Source organism: Paralichthys olivaceus, chromosome 7, assembly GCF_024713975.1.
Source record: "Paralichthys olivaceus isolate ysfri-2021 chromosome 7, ASM2471397v2, whole genome shotgun sequence".
Taxonomy (NCBI): domain Eukaryota; kingdom Metazoa; phylum Chordata; class Actinopteri; order Pleuronectiformes; family Paralichthyidae; genus Paralichthys; species Paralichthys olivaceus.
The window spans coordinates 17,696,538-17,712,028 of NC_091099.1; the positions used below are offsets into that span (position 1 = coordinate 17,696,538).

Below are 15,491 nucleotides of genomic sequence, written 5' to 3' on the forward strand. Positions count from 1 at the left end.
AACAATAAACTGGGTGGCCATAGGGTGCTACAATCACATGAGTGTGAAGGGTGGGACTATGTATCCTTGATGCTTAACCTGTTGGTGAAACACAAGGAGCTGAAGTTTGTCGCTCGTCTCTGAGCTCCTTACGTCGGGGTCACAGGTAAGGACGCTCTCATACTTTATAGTCATTAGATCTTGTAATGCATCAGTATAAAATCCTTATGATGATCCTTAAACTGGAGTTGACAGAATAAAAGAGTTAATCTAATGTCATTTTTGATAATTACCTGGATACTAAAAAAAAATGTTTCAGTCTATTCTTGCTACAAAAAGTTTGTTAAACAGTTTGAACCAAATGTGGCTGAATTACAACAATTCCATCGAGAATATTCAACTTCAATTAAATTACCTATCACATATGACAGGTTTCCAATAAAAACATGAGCCTATAGCACCCGTAAGACATTCAAATACCTTAGAGTTTGTCATATCTTATTTAGCTGCTTTAGTTTTTGAATGCAATTCTTGTAATGTTAAGTATCCATCCTGATCATGAACTTGCACCTGTTGTTGCTCTAAAGTACAATATTACTTCTTCTTCCACTGCCACAGTGGGTGCAGCCCTTTAGCTCAGTGCTGACACTCACTGCAAACTGTGGGAACTTTCTGTCATGTCGTGCTCTCTGATGTTTAATGATCAGATCTGTTTGGCTAATCTAAAAATAACTGACAGGCCGGATCCATCTTGCTGAGCTCATCCATAACAAGATGTCTGACACAGAAGAAGTCCTGGAGGAAGAAGTGCAGTACGTGAAATCATTTTTACACTCACACGCAGTATTCATCCTTTCATTTCTGCGATTTATTTATTAGTTAACAAATCATGATAAAAAGTGTAATTTTCAACTATTTCTTTTTTCTTTTGTCAACACTGCTGTTCTGTTTCTGCTGAAGGGAGGAGTATATAAAATCATTTTCACATTCACATGCACGATCTGTCCATTTATGTTAATTGTGTAAATGCATCATATTTAATAATCAAAATTGTTTTTCTCTTTTGTCAATACCACTGTTCTGTTCCCGTTGAAGGGAGGAAGAAGGTAAGGAGGCTGAAGCTCCTTTTGTTTTTATATTGCACATTTAATTTCCACACTTTTTACTTATTATTCATGCTTCTGATCAACAGCACAAGAGGAGGCAACAGGTGAGAATAATGTCTTTCAAAGCTTCTCAGTTTATTCCTTTTTTCAAGCAAGTTTATACATGACTTCTTCCACTCGTCTATTTATTCATGACTTCTACTTTCTTTCCCTTGTCCCAGATGAGTCGAAGCCGAAGCCTAAGTAAGAATCCACGCTCTCCTTGTGTCAAGAAAATAAAAACATCACTTAATGCAGATAATACAATAATCTCCTGTTCACCACTGCAGGTTTATGACAAATATATCCGCCCCAAAGATCCCTGATGGGGATAAAGTGGACTTTGATGTGAGTTGATCTTATTGAACGTCTGCTTCTTGACAGAAACGTTATCTTACAAACAAAACACACACACACACACACACACACACACACACACACACACAGTGACAGTGTCTGATCTGCGTTTGATATCAGGACATCCACAGGAAGCGTCAGGAGAAGGATCTGTCTGAGCTGCAGTCTCTTATTGAGGCTCACTTCATCCAGAGGAAGAAAGAGGAAGAGGAGCTCATCGCCCTCGTGAACAGAATCGTGAGTGTGTCACCTGTTTGGTCCAAATCACTGTGACTCTTTGGACACTGACAGTGTGTGTGTGTGTGTGTGTGTTGTAGGATAAGCGTCGTGCAGAGAGAGCAGAGCAGCAGAGGGTCAGGGCCGAGAGAGAGAAGGAGAGGCAGGCCAGAGTTGCGGTAAGATCTCAGATCCATTCATTCATGATCTCACATTCCAGATGATCCAACCACACATGATGCAATCCTCACTTTCCTCTGTGCTGGTTCACAGGAGGAGAAGGAACGTAAGGAGATGGAGGAGCAGCGTAAGAAGCTGGGTGACGACGCCAAGAAGAAGAAGGCTCTCTCTAACATGACCCAGCAGTACAGTGCTGGACAAAAGGTCATTCAGCTCTTCATGGCCTCTAGTATTCAAATGTGAAACATAATAATCCAACTCAAGTACTGGTGCTGTGGCTTGACTCAATTCATTACTTTGGACAAAGGCTGCACACGTGTCAATAGTACAAAAGTATGAATAAGTACAAAATGTTTTATTACACAGCCTCAATAATGATTGATTGATTAATTAATCATTAATGAAAGATTCCTTCCTGGGTGCAGGAGAGGAGCGATGTGATGTCTACGAACTTGAGTGTTTCCATCCAGTGCTACTTTATTACATTTGAGAGGCAAACGTTGGACTTTTTACTCCTCCAGATTTTATTAACAGCTTTCTTTATTTTGCATTTTCAATTACCCAACAGATCTTACCCAACTAAAACATTTAAATGAGGCTCACATCTTCACAACCCCCTTAAATTCAATCAAGCTGCACCACATTGCACACTCACATAAATATCAGTCCAATAAATATACCTGATTATTTTTTATTATTTTTAATATACGCTGAGGGATCAAACATAGCAAAATGTTAAAGAAATGATAAAAGGTTTTGCGGTAATCTGACCAGTAGTTTTTAAGCAAATCTGACAACTGACAGACAGACAGACTGACTGACTGACTGACTGACAAGACAGACAGAATGAAAACAATAACCTCCTTGGTGTAGGTAATAATACAGTAATAACTATGATATATTGTGTTCTAATATAACAATTACAGGGAAGATAATTGTGTCACATACAATAGCTGGTAAAATAGTTATTCATTAAAAGATCTGAATACTTCCTTTACCAACATGGTAAAATAAAAAGAAGTGTGTTACCGTTGAGCAGCACCTGTCAATAGTTTGCAGGTGATGCGTTTAAGGGACGTTGGGAAGCTACGTAACTACCAATAGCGTAAGGCGATGCATGTATGGAACAGCCGAAACTGGGTTAATTACTGAAAATATCCTGGGTTACACTATTATTATTATTCTATTGCACTGTAAGAATAGATGCGAGGCTATTGAGAGAACATTCGGAGCCTCAGGCACCAGGAGTCACACCCTAGCTCCGGCCCTGGGTTGCACCAGTTTTCATTCTGTTTCCACAGTTTTCACTCATCAATCCTGAATAGGCAAAAGATGATTAAAAACAGAACATATTGTTGTTTCATTCAGATTGATTTTTGTATCATTTTTCCATTTGACTAAAAACAGAGTGACAACAGAAGAGGAGGCAAGAAGCAAACTGAGAGGGAGAAGAAGAAGAAGATCCTGGCTGAACGCAGGAAGGGTCTCAACATTGATCATCTGAACGAAGATAAACTCAAGTAAGACAGACCTCTGCACGTACGTTTGAGATAAAGCTAAATTACAGATGAACCCAAAACATTGGATTAAATGAAATTCTCCATTTCATCATCAGGGAGAAGGCCAATGAGCTGTGGCAGTGGCTGATAGGTCTGGAGGCTGAGAAGTTTGACCTCAGTGAGAAACTCAAAAGACAGAAATATGATGTGAGTCATTCACACGCAGCAGGAACTTCTCCTTTACAATACAGTCTATATAATGAAGTCACTAAAGTCAAAACAAGGTCTTCATCATTGATTATGATAGAAATCAAACACAGAGGCTGAAAGAGCCCTTTCCATTTTTAATGTGTAAGGGATTATTGCTCCTCTGTCTTATTTGTGATGTAGTTTTCAGATTTAAGTCAGAACTATAAATGAGGGCTGGTCCTCTAAGTTACAGCCTACATTGGGTTTATTCTAGTTTCCAGAATAACGTTAGCAGCCTGTGCAGGACAGGTCAGGAGTCGTATGTATTTTTCGTCATTGCTCAACAAGGTGTGTGTGTGTCCTTCCAGATTAACCAGCTTCTTGCTCGAGTCCAGGATCATCAGAAGTAAGTACAGAAACCCCTCAATACAGTGAACTGACATTCAGACGACAGATACAGACTTGTCTGTTTTGATTTCCTTCTTGTCTTTATCAATCTCTTCTTGTTTGTGGAGAATAAATATTTAAATCAATGAATACATATTTCTACATCAACCTTTTTTTTTTAACATTTCGTTATGGTTTCAGTCATGAAATTGGTCACAGATTACAGTCCTTTATTTGAGCACACTTTAAGTATTTTTGTATTTTCTATTTGACCATAACTGGAGAACTTTCTTCACTACTACTTCACAATTTTAAGCCAAAGCACATCCTGTTCATCTGCTACTTGGTTTCACTTGCTTTTCTCTACTCACTGTCTGCTGTACCATTTCAGTGCCAAAGGTCGCGGCAAGGGTAAGATGGGCGGTCGGCTGAGGTAAAGCAGCACCAGGACGAGGACGGGGCGGACCGGGACACAAGGCGGTCGACACATGTGTCTGATGTGTATTCATTGTTCTGTTGTGTTGGATTACGTGTCACTAATCATGAAATCAAACAATAAATAAGTCATTACGTCCACTATGATGCAGATTGTTTGTTTCTGTGAAATTTTGTTGGAGATAAGTTTAGAAGGAAAACTCAATAATGCTAGAACCATTCAGCAACACCTCACTGAAACCTCAAGAAATGAAATAGATGGAAACACAGGGACTCATATGGTTCTAAAGAAGGACTGCTCCATGGCTGGATAAAAATAATATTGTTATTACCAGGAAACAAGACTGTAGAAAAAAGTGTTTTTACAGTGAGAATATTTCAAATAAGTGCATTTCTTTGGAGATAATAGCAGTGGGCACATTTTAATGAAAGAAGTAACATGATAAAGATCGTCTGCAGCATGTATGATCTTTTCTAGCTTTAATTCAAATCTACGTTCAGAGCAGTCGTTCCTCAGCGAGGCTCCACATAGTGGTGATGCACAACATTCTCTTTATAGTCATGGTTTTAATTACATAAGAAAAATATAAAACTCTGGGACAGGAGCAAGTGATGGTGTTAAGTGCCGCTGTTCTTTAAATTCCAAGTCCTTACTGTACATTAAAACTATGTTTAGATATACACATATCCACACCAGTGCATTTCCAGGTCGTTCATCTCTGCAGCCTCAAGTGATGGGAGATTCTAGGGGTTCTGGAGGGGCGGGTGGTCTGGGAGGGACGAGGGTCTGTGTGAGATGAAGCGAGGGAGCTTATGAAGAGAGGCCGTCCTCACCACATGTGGGTTTCTCGGATCTCTGCTATGACCTGGCTGGCTTTCTGCAACGCCTGCACACAGCCACAGAAAAAAGGAGGAAACAGAATTAAACATTGGTGATGTAGGCCGAGGGACTAAGCCTGTCATCGGACGTCTATTTCAGGCAGCACTCTCCTTCCATTCTACTCTCTAGAAGAAGAGAAACAACAAGTAGTAAAAATGTGGATTTTGCAATCACCCATTCGACAAGACTTCTCCTGGTTTTGTGGTGTTTTTTATGGAGAATTAGCAAATTTGAATGACTTCCTTGTCTCTCCATGTACAACTGTTCAAGCAAACAAGTTCTCACACGACATGACGCAAACAAAACCACTTTAAATGAGAACCTGAATATTGTTTTAGGACAGTTGAAAAATGGTGAACCTTTCCTTAAAGTTAAATTCTCGTAACTTTAATTTGAATTGTTTTAAAAATCTATAAAACAGACACATTCTGTCACAACAATAGTGACAAGAGCTTCTGTGTGTGAAAATGATTCTGGATATCCTCGTAGCTTTCCACACTGACAACTGACAAATGTGTTACCTTGAGCATGTCGGCCGCCTCGTTGCGTCTCTGTGCCATGTCCTCGGACTCTGTCAGCAGGTCGACCAGCAGAGTCGTCTTGTATAACTGACCCACCAGTTCACTCTGCAGGGAGTCTTTCACGTGGTTCACCAGGAAGTGCATCACTGCCTTCGGTACACTGAGGCCAAACGATGACAGCAGGAGGAGACAGTGGAACACATGAGAAGGGACGAATCGTGTGTACATTTCAAAAACAGCATCAATTGGGCGAAAAAATAAACACGCAGGGACAGTTAAACATGTACCTGTCCTGGATGTTCTTCCGTACAATGAGAAAATATGACTTGATAAGTCTCTCGATAACCTCACAGTCCCTCTGCTCTCGAGACGACAACTTCCTGGACACGGGAACAGGCTGAAAATGAAAAGGCAACCAATCCCCTTGTTAGTGCATTAAGTGGGATGTGATCGGGGAAATGTATTCATAAACAACAGTCAAAACAAGACTGAAAGTGTCGGTACCATGTCTCACTAATGCTGAGGGCTAAAAAAAATCAACAGGTAACATCTCATGTATGTTGCTGTCAGTTACCTTTGTTTCCTTTTACAGTTCGAGTAAGACAATGCACCTGGTCTGGTTTGTTCAGGGAATCACTGGAAATTATGTTATATTCAGTTTTAGGATGAAATCGATTTTCACACACTGTTGTTATTGCTATCCGGCAAGAATTTCTTAAATCAAATTTTCTAAAGCCTTTCACTATGTTTCTTATATTTGTAATAGGATAAAATACTGTAATACTATAAAATAACTTTTTTTTTAATATACAAGGATAAATATGTTGTATTATTTCAATGAATAAAACAGTATATACCAAAAAAGGTAATCTGGTAAACTGTCGGCTATTATGAGTGTGTGTGACCCACCACATCTAGGAGGTTGACAGCGTGGCCTTTCTGTGGCATTCCAGGAGGTGGATATTGGGCTGCTGCTCTATCACTAGCTGTAAACTCCTCTCCCTTCTTCAACATGCCCCTCCAGTTTCCCATTCCGCTGTCTGTCTGCTCGCTGGCACTAGCACTCTGAGAGCCGCCCTACCGGGAGGAGACACAGTATAAGTGAAGATGTCTCCTGCTCAGGGATTTAATCAGAACTGGAAACATATCATGTGAAGAGGAAGTCAGGAAACAAGGTTACATTAACAAGTTTAGAAAACTGTGCAAAAATATGAGTAAGTGCATGTTCACTTTCCAAAAAAACGTTTGAACATTAGCATGCCGTTAGCCTTTTTATCTTATTTTTAAAAAGTTTAATAATATAATAAAATGAAATTATTTTATTTAAAAAATGTTTTCTGTATCACACATAAATACAAAATGAAGAAAACATTTTCTTCATTTTTAAATAAAGCACTTCATGCTAATTGTGTCTGGGTTCATCACATTCCTTCTGTTAGAGTCACCATGCAGGATAAAGGAGGTTAAATGAGAAAATCCAAGGTTAGATCCATTAAGGTAGAAACTGCCCCTCAGACCTCAGTGTACTGCCAGGACATTAAACACTAAATAGTTCTGGAACAGGGGTTTGGTTGAATTTAAAAGGACTCTCATAAGAAATGTCTGAATCAAGAAGAGCAGTAAGGGCCTGGAGGTGGGCAGGGGTTAAATGTGGGCAGATAGTGGGTGAGCGAGACACACCTTGGGGACCTGGCCCTCAGAGAAGAACTCAGTGGGGGAGGGTGATTGCCCACCTGGGCCTTTAAGGGACTAAAGAAAGACATCAGAAAAGAGTGGACAGAGAACTGACAGGAGCTACAAGTAGAAGAAACTTAACATAATGAGATGAAAACTGTTGGTTCATTCTTCAGAGTGGACTTGATGCGTATGTGCAGAAAATCTATAAAAGCCTGTGACAAGAAAACAGTGACACAAGTCTCACAGAGACGGACTGTACCTTGTCTCTGGGGACAGCAGTGGGCAGGTCTCTCATCCTGTTGCGTCTCTGCTCCTATAAAAAAAACAAGAAAGAAAATCGTTAAGAATGTTCTTACATTCTGTAAGAGCTAATAACAGCAAATATTTAATTTCCATTAGTTGTTTATTTAACTTCTGACTACTGTTCTGTGCTGCTGCTGAAATGTACAACAGGCTCAATGCAGAGAAAGATCATTCCCAGTTAACATGATCAACCTGAGATTCTATTTGACAAAACACATTACAATCTGTAGAAGCTCAATTCTTACTTCTATGTTATTGTTCATGAGGCCACAGGCGTCAGCGAAGTCGGGGTGTTTAGTGTTGATATAGGCCAGCTCGATGGCAACAAGGTTATGAACCTGAAAAGACATTTAGAACATTGATTAAAAAACAGATATAGGTTGTGAATGAACTTCTTTTAATCTGCTCAGTGGGGTTTATGGTGAGCAGGTCCTGACCATTTCATTGGTGACAGGGAGTCTCTTCCTAAGTAATGCGGTGACCACTTCTACTATGGCATCGTGGAGCTTTGGAAACCTCAGCAACTCCTGCAAAGAAAAACACAAACACCAGAGTTTTAATGAGAGGCTGCAGTTTTGTGTATTTACACCATACAACTGTGCTTTAGGCTACATCCACTATGCTTTATGCCTCTGTTTACACCTGCTGTCCACACGGCTCTGGAGTTTTCAAGTGCCTAAAACTGTGAACTTTGTTTGAAAACTCTGGGGCTGCATTTCACTGTGGATGGGTAAAAATGGAGACCCTGATTGTCTTTGTTCAGTCATGACAAGTGGTGAATGCAAAACTTTGTTGTCATGTTCCAGCTCATCATCGGTCCAAGAAAAGAAATCTCTCATCTTTTTACCATTGCTGTTCCTCATTCCGAAGATTTCCTATAACTAAGCAACCAATAGCAGAGTTGCCCAGGGTATGTAAAAGGTCACGTGATATGTTTTCAGGTGTGTGGGTATGGACTGATACAGGCTGTTTGAAAACTAAAATGTATTAGTAATGTAGTAATGTAAAGTACATGTGAGCTCACCTGAGTGCTGTAGTTGCTGCAGTGTTGGATGATCCTCTGCATCTCCTCGTGAACCAGCTCCACGCAGCGAAGACTGGGCTCCTCCAGACGCTTGACCTGCCGCTTCACCAGCAGCTCAAATGAGACCTCAGGCACAAATAAAGCAGGCCTCGGGCCCTGCAGAAGCACAATGAACCAAGAGTCTGAAAAAAGGTGCTAATTAAAATAGAAATTATGAGCTGGAGAGGAAGCAAAAACCCACTGTAGCATTTCTGATTGCTGTGAGTACGTCGATGGTGGTCAGCCCGCCCAGAGGGTCTACTGACTCCAACGTGCGACCAAACGTCTCATGAAATATGTAACAGATTCTGGCTCCACCACATCTGAAATAAAGAGTGAAATGCTATAAACTTACAAGCAAATTTTGATCAGTCAGGAGCGAGTAATTCCTAGTAGTTCTAGGTATCTGCAGTTCAGTACTCACAGTTCAGCTGTCTCAATGTACTTGGCTGTGCCCTCTATGGTGTGACAGTACTCTGCAGCGAACTTGGTGATGAGCTGCAGCAACATGGAGCTCTCGTCATCGACGGGTTCACCGTAGCTGTTGAGTAAAGACTGGTACTGGGCTGCCAGCACATTGATCCTCGTCTTCAGCTCAGGAAGACAGTCTCTGATGTGGTGCATCAGTAACCTGTAACATTATTTTGTTAGATTAATGAGATCAATATTTGTTGATTTTACATAAAAGGTATTTCATTATAAGGTCAAATGAATACAAAAATATCTACTCCTTACCTGTTCAACGTTCTGGCCAGATATTTGGTTCCGTTTCTGTTTGTGAGGGAGGGGTACTTCTTTTGTAGAAAGGCGTATTCATCACGGATTGCATCTGCCACAGACTTCCTTTGGTTAATATCTAGCTGACTCCTAAAGCATACAACAAAAATACTCATTAAAAAGGTGTCAGACTTGCTGTGAAGAACCATTTTTGTCCTTTTAGTCACAGGTGCTTGAATTCAGGCTGATATAAGGGGGTGAATGTGACATGTTACCTGTTGACTACACCAATGATGCCCAGTTTGACAGGAATGACTCTGCCCATCAATATATCCATAGCATCTGTACCAGCATCCATCAGATCCAGCTTGGTCACCACAGCTAGTGTCCTCCTACCTAACCACACACACAGACACACCCGGTTTCAAAAACACTGCTGTGACGAGGCACAAAAGCTGTGACTAAAGGAAATAAAATAAAATGAATAGAGAAAGAAAAAACAAGGCACATACCATCAGGGTCAACATCACGGGCCACTTTAAGAGCCTCTGACGTCGCCATGTCTGTGTTGGCAGCTGTCACAGCCAGGATGATGGAGTTGGGGTTTGAAATGTACTTGATAATCAATTCTTTGATCTGCATCTCGATGTCTTTGGGCTGGTCTCCCACAGGAACCTGTTGCAAACAAAACACACTGACTTCAAACCCCAGTCATACTGGGTAACTCATAATGCAAAACTAGCAGGGCCAAGAAGTCATAAAATGCTTTAATAGTTATAATAACAACACAAATAGCCTACTAGTGGTACTGTTACAGGTAAATAAAATATTCAAGACCATTATAAATGTAATGGAAGACTTCTTAATAGCTTCTAAAAGCCTTTTTGAGAAAACTGAAAAGATACACTGCATGAAGTTAATGTGCAGCATCATGTATAATTTAAACAGGTTTGAACATTGGGAAGCAGGAGAGATGAATATCTGACCTTTGTAATGCCAGGAAGATCCACTAATGTGAGGTTCACTACATGTGGTGAGAAGATTTTCAAGTGAATCGGTTCATCACTAATACCCTGGGGACAGAAAAAATCATCAGTTTACAGACTGATATTGCTAAGTTTAAAGATGGCAATTGATATAATCCATTTTCTCCTTGGATATAATCACTAAATAATATATGTTGTTATCTTACTTTGTTGTTCCCAGAAATTCTTTCAGTTTCTGCTTCAATTTCGTGCCTGATCTCCTCAAAATCAGTGTAGATCTGAAATGACAATTAAACTGTGAAAAGCGGGGGCTCTGACATGTCGGCAGCATCAATGTAAGCAGTAGTTTCAACTACTACTACTTTTACCTATCTTTATTAACACTAACAACAAAGAATAACAAAACAAACAAAGAATAACAAAACAAACAAAGAAACATTTACTGAGGTGTCCTGTTGATCATCATGAGGCATCACATCATAATGGTTTCTTTGTTTAAACATGAAGAACTATGTGGAGCTCAAGAGACACAGATTAACCTTGGAAGACCTTTACCCTACAGTCATGTGAATATTTTAACAGTGAGATGTTGCACAGAGTTACAGATTATATGTAAGGTTAGCTTTTGCTATTGGAGACATAACTGCAAAACACTGTAGTTCTCAACAGTAAATCAATAGAGGATACAGAATTAGGGTATTTTGTGATCAGATGCAGGTTATAAAATATTCAGATTTTGCGTTAGTCAGTACATTTGCAGTAAAATACTTCATTCCCTATTTTTTTCTCCTACCTTGTTTTTGGTGTGTAGGAATTTGCCCCATTCCTCTCCATCGATGCCTGCAGAGGACAAGGACAGATGTTTCGGTTAAAGTTGACAGATGTGGCTTTTAGATCAGTTCCTATCTTTTACTAGATCTCTGTTAAATGTCTCAAGGGAGGGATTTCTCTGGTGACAAGGAAAAGACGGGAAAACTCTTGAGTCAAAGATCCACAGCTGAAGAGTTTAGAAAACAGCTGTTGTTTTCACACAAGAGTAATGGAAGCAAATTATAGCCAAAAGCAACAGAGGATGTGCATTTTAGGAAGCAGACACCTGGAGACTGTAACAGTATTTCAAAAACAAAGTCATTTCTTCAGCTGCAATAATTAGCATTGCAACAAACACAAGGGGGGAAAAAACAACCCAGGGTGGAGTCTGTTAGTCAACGTAGAGAAAGCTGGTGTTTGAGGAAATGACATGTGCTCTTTGTAAAGAAAAAAAAACTCAGCACAAAGTATTTTCAACGAAGTCTAAATGCATGTGAGGGCATCAGCTGCATAAAGTGGAGCCACTTGGTTTGGCAGCTATGGATGAGCTGCACAAATACAAGCCAGGATGGGGAAGAATGGGCGAAAGAGAAGGAGGGAGGGTTGTTCTTATGTAATATATAAAACACAATAGGAAATAGAACAAGAAAAGGAGACCTCTGTAAAGGCGTCCATTTTTCTTGGACTCTGTGGTTAAAGAGAGACGACAGGAGACAAAAGGGTTAGCCTGACTATCTGCAGGTCCTGCATGGCTCTCTGTGGCAGTGCAGAGACACAGTGACACCATCACCGCTCCTCAAAAAGACTTTAAATGAATGCTTCCTGCTTCTTTTCAGTCAGAAGTGGAAGGTATCAGTTTTTACTTTGTAAGAGCTATTCCTTTCATAACACAATTGCTTCAATTTAAATTTTTAGAACATTAATGCATTTGATCAGTGAAGGTAAAAAATAATGCAGAACTTAGAATCTGCTTAATTTACAAAGCTACTTTGATTCATTTCATAACTGGCACATCCACATGTGTTAATTCGATTTACTGATTAATCAGTTAAATGCCCCATGTTCGGATGGGGGCTGAAATGAAATCCCCTCACTATGCAAAGTGCATATATAATACATATGCATCAAAATACTGACTATTCATCCAACTAACACCTAAAACCAAACAACACCAAAGAGACAGAAGAAGAAGAGGTCACAGTGATGATACCATTCTCTTCGTTGGTTTTCCTGCGGTCCTCTGGATCAATGTGAACCAGCTGTAGGATGAGGGGCCGGCGTGTGACGATGCCAGTGCCACGCGGAAGGATGTCCCTACCAACCAGGCTCTCTAAGACAGAACTCTTTCCACTGCTCTGTGGACGATAACAACAACAACAACAACATCATCATAAGAAAAAATAAAAGAAGAGACTGAATCACCGAGGAGAGAAATCAGTGCTCAGAATGACACTTTGTGAGATACTGCACAAAGGTTTCGAGGAGCTGACTGAGTCTGGAGTCTAAATTTAGCTCCGTTATGTGGTACTACTTTTGGACATAAGGACATTGAGAAGGTGGCTGAAGTGCTAAATGTCACATTCTTGTCAAAACAAACGTAATGGTTGCTTTAACTTACAGTATCCGTACAGTATGTAGCCACACAATCACTTGGTGCCACTAGGCGGCCATTTCTTGATCAACGTGAACAGTAACCTCTAATGAGATCTGGTGAACTTAAATAACTCGCTTAACTCACTTGGCTGGGAGAGTCCTCTTTAATGAACTGCACCTAACATTCCTCAGTAGGAGAGGAAGGCTCAAAATGTAATCTGTGACTTTCTATGTGGCTACAAATCTCATATTTTGACTGCTTTAATTTGGCAAATCACAGACACGAGAGAAACGACCAGTTACTAATACTTGACACCTGATATCAGACAGTTACAGTTCTAAACTAAAGGTCTTTGCAGATCTGGCTCCTCAGATGACTGCCAAACGGTCTGAGACAGTCACATCCGATTAGCTGACCAGTAAAAGTAAACATGTTGGACAAAACCTGCCACTCTAAACCAATTAGGGTAGTAAGGTGGTCAGGGTAAAACTGAACAAGAGAGGTCTTGATTCAAGTTTGTAGTCATTAGTGACTATACACTACTATACTATAGTATATAGTATATACTGTGAGCTGTTTGTAATTATCATATAACTACGAGTGATTAAATATCATTTAATAAAACAGTATCAACAAAACCTCAACATTTTAAGCTTTGTGGTAAGATTTACAGCAGGGCTGCTTATTAGTTATATTTAGATGTCAATCTGCAACTAACAATTTGTTTAATTATTGATGCATGTGCTGATTAATTTAAACACTAACTTTATTATAGCCAACAGTCCAAAGTTGAATGATAATGACAACAAAAAGCAGCAACTTTGAGAGGCTTAAACAAACAAACATGTTTGATGAGTCAGAAAAAATATATAGTTGTTCAATTATGAAGCTTCAATTAAAATAGCCGATAATCAATAAACGTATTGATTATTTGTTGCAGCTCTAGTTTGAGGTACTTAATATACTGGCATCTTAGTGTGAGTTATTTGATTGTGTGCATGAATGGATAAGATCTCTAAAAAATGTTTTAGATGTTTTGCAGACAGATGCTTGGTCATGTTTAATAAAATGAGGAGAGGGATGTGTTTGCTTAGAGCTAAAATTATTAATCACTTGATCAATTTAACATTATTGTCAATCTATTTGTGACATATTCATTCAATGTTTCAGTCATTTTACAAGCTAAAATTGTGTAAAAATACAGATATGTTCAGATTTCAGGGCTTAAAAGACAAACATGTGATGCTTGGTTATCAACTAAATCTTTAGTTTTGGTTGAGTTTAGTCTTTCTGAACTTTTGGTCAGATGAAACAAATAAAAATAAGACACTTGAAAAGATCACATGCATTTCAGCAAAATGTCTTCGCACTATTTTTAGGTTTGACAGATAAACTGATCACCAGATGAATTGATAGTGAAACAGTAGCTGCCCAGTTCTATATTTAAAAAAATAAATCAGACTTTCATTTCATTTCTCAGAGACCTGTGACAATCTGTGTGCTCACATGTAGCTAATGCTAACTTTGTAGCTAGTTAACGAGGAAGATTTGACGGGCGTAAACATGTTAGGTGTAAGTTGAGTCACCCTGCGGGTTAACATCTACAGTGCCTGAGTGGGACAGGCACGAAAACAGCGCTGTGAAGATGAAAGTAGCCTGAGTGAGTAAGTGACGCAGGCTAACGTGGATGCTAACCTCTGAGCAGAGTGACGTTACTCACCTGAGTTCCCACAACAACTATCTGCGGCAGTTGAATAATGTCTGCGCCCACCGTGTTGAACACATCCTGCAGTTTGTTGATGACAGGAATTAGCGCCTCCATTAGCTCCGCTGCTGACCACAGAGTGTGCTCTCTTCAGCCTGACACACACACACACACACTCGCGGACAAAGTCATTCAATGTCCCTCGGCTAAAAGCTGGCGTCTCTGGAGCTACAGACAACTGCGCACTCAGTTGCTCGGTGATGCATTCTGGGAGTTTGAGTCCGCTAGAGTCAGGCTCAACTGCTCGGTGATCAGGGTTTGAGCTTGTCTGAACTACATTTCCTATAGATGCTGTCTAACTGCTGTTGAACCAATGGAAATCAAGATATTTCTTCTTTTCCTTTACGCAAACAGTAACTATGGTGAATACCAAAATATTTATACGTTAATTCCGTGAATGAAATGTGCACGCTACAGTGACCTCATTTATTATATAGACTTTTAGATTCACACACACACACACACACACACACGAAAGAAAGAAACATAATAAACTCATCACCAGACGTAAATCGTACATATATTTACATTTTAGGCTTTTTGCTGATTACATTTAATTAAATCAAGTTAGCCTTATAGCATTTGTATGTGTTTAGTAAAGTTAAAAACATAAAATAATTAATGCAATAAGGAAATCTTTATCATTTAACACATTTTAAATGGACAGGCAATATGGCAGTTAGATAAAGATACTGTATAACAGCTGTATCGACAAATGATCAGCGGGACACACAACAAACGAGAGAATGATATATTGTAAGCCATAAGAAAGAAATCAATTCATTACA

The 15,491-nt window shown here is 39.6% G+C and overlaps 2 protein-coding genes across 6 annotated transcripts in view; one reads left to right on the forward strand and one right to left on the reverse strand.

Moving 5' to 3' along the window:
- Positions 1–4,531, forward strand: part of LOC109624136 (troponin T, cardiac muscle isoforms-like) — a 35,286-nt gene extending 30,755 nt beyond the window's left edge. Inside the window, exons 1-13 of one of the 2 annotated variants that reach the window (XM_020079100.2) lie at positions 28–145; positions 719–791; positions 1,075–1,085; positions 1,172–1,189; positions 1,307–1,328; positions 1,415–1,472; positions 1,602–1,718; positions 1,799–1,876; positions 1,971–2,081; positions 3,285–3,397; positions 3,493–3,583; positions 3,934–3,971; positions 4,344–4,531. In XM_020079100.2, the coding sequence (XP_019934659.1) occupies positions 754–791; positions 1,075–1,085; positions 1,172–1,189; positions 1,307–1,328; positions 1,415–1,472; positions 1,602–1,718; positions 1,799–1,876; positions 1,971–2,081; positions 3,285–3,397; positions 3,493–3,583; positions 3,934–3,971; positions 4,344–4,389 (741 nt within the window). In that variant the 5' untranslated portion in view covers positions 28–145; positions 719–753 and the 3' untranslated portion in view covers positions 4,390–4,531. Of the gene's footprint in view, positions 1–27; positions 146–718; positions 792–1,074; positions 1,086–1,169; positions 1,190–1,306; positions 1,329–1,414; positions 1,473–1,601; positions 1,719–1,798; positions 1,877–1,970; positions 2,082–3,284; positions 3,398–3,492; positions 3,584–3,933; positions 3,972–4,343 lie in introns of those variants that run through there. The other variant, XM_069527814.1, reaches the window with a different exon arrangement.
- On the reverse strand, positions 4,166–14,888 carry dnm1l (dynamin 1-like). Of its 4 annotated transcripts, XM_069527815.1 has the most exons (20): positions 14,659–14,888; positions 12,555–12,699; positions 12,002–12,031; positions 11,328–11,374; positions 10,741–10,812; positions 10,535–10,621; positions 10,061–10,223; positions 9,824–9,944; positions 9,567–9,698; positions 9,256–9,462; positions 9,034–9,154; positions 8,793–8,948; positions 8,206–8,295; positions 8,014–8,106; positions 7,725–7,778; positions 7,469–7,537; positions 6,698–6,865; positions 6,076–6,185; positions 5,789–5,948; positions 4,166–5,274 (listed from the first exon to the last, which is right to left on the reverse strand). In XM_069527815.1, exons 1-20 carry the CDS (start codon positions 14,758–14,760, stop codon positions 5,218–5,220), a joined length of 2,184 nt encoding a protein of 727 aa, XP_069383916.1. In that variant the 5' UTR covers positions 14,761–14,888; the 3' UTR covers positions 4,166–5,217. The 4 variants fall into 4 exon arrangements, with proteins under 4 accessions (XP_069383916.1, XP_019934656.1, XP_069383917.1 ...); XM_020079097.2 differs by lacking the exon at positions 12,002–12,031 and having other exon boundaries at positions 14,659–14,887; XM_069527816.1 differs by lacking the exon at positions 7,469–7,537 and having other exon boundaries at positions 14,659–14,887.
- Between the last annotated feature and the right edge of the window lie 603 nt (positions 14,889–15,491).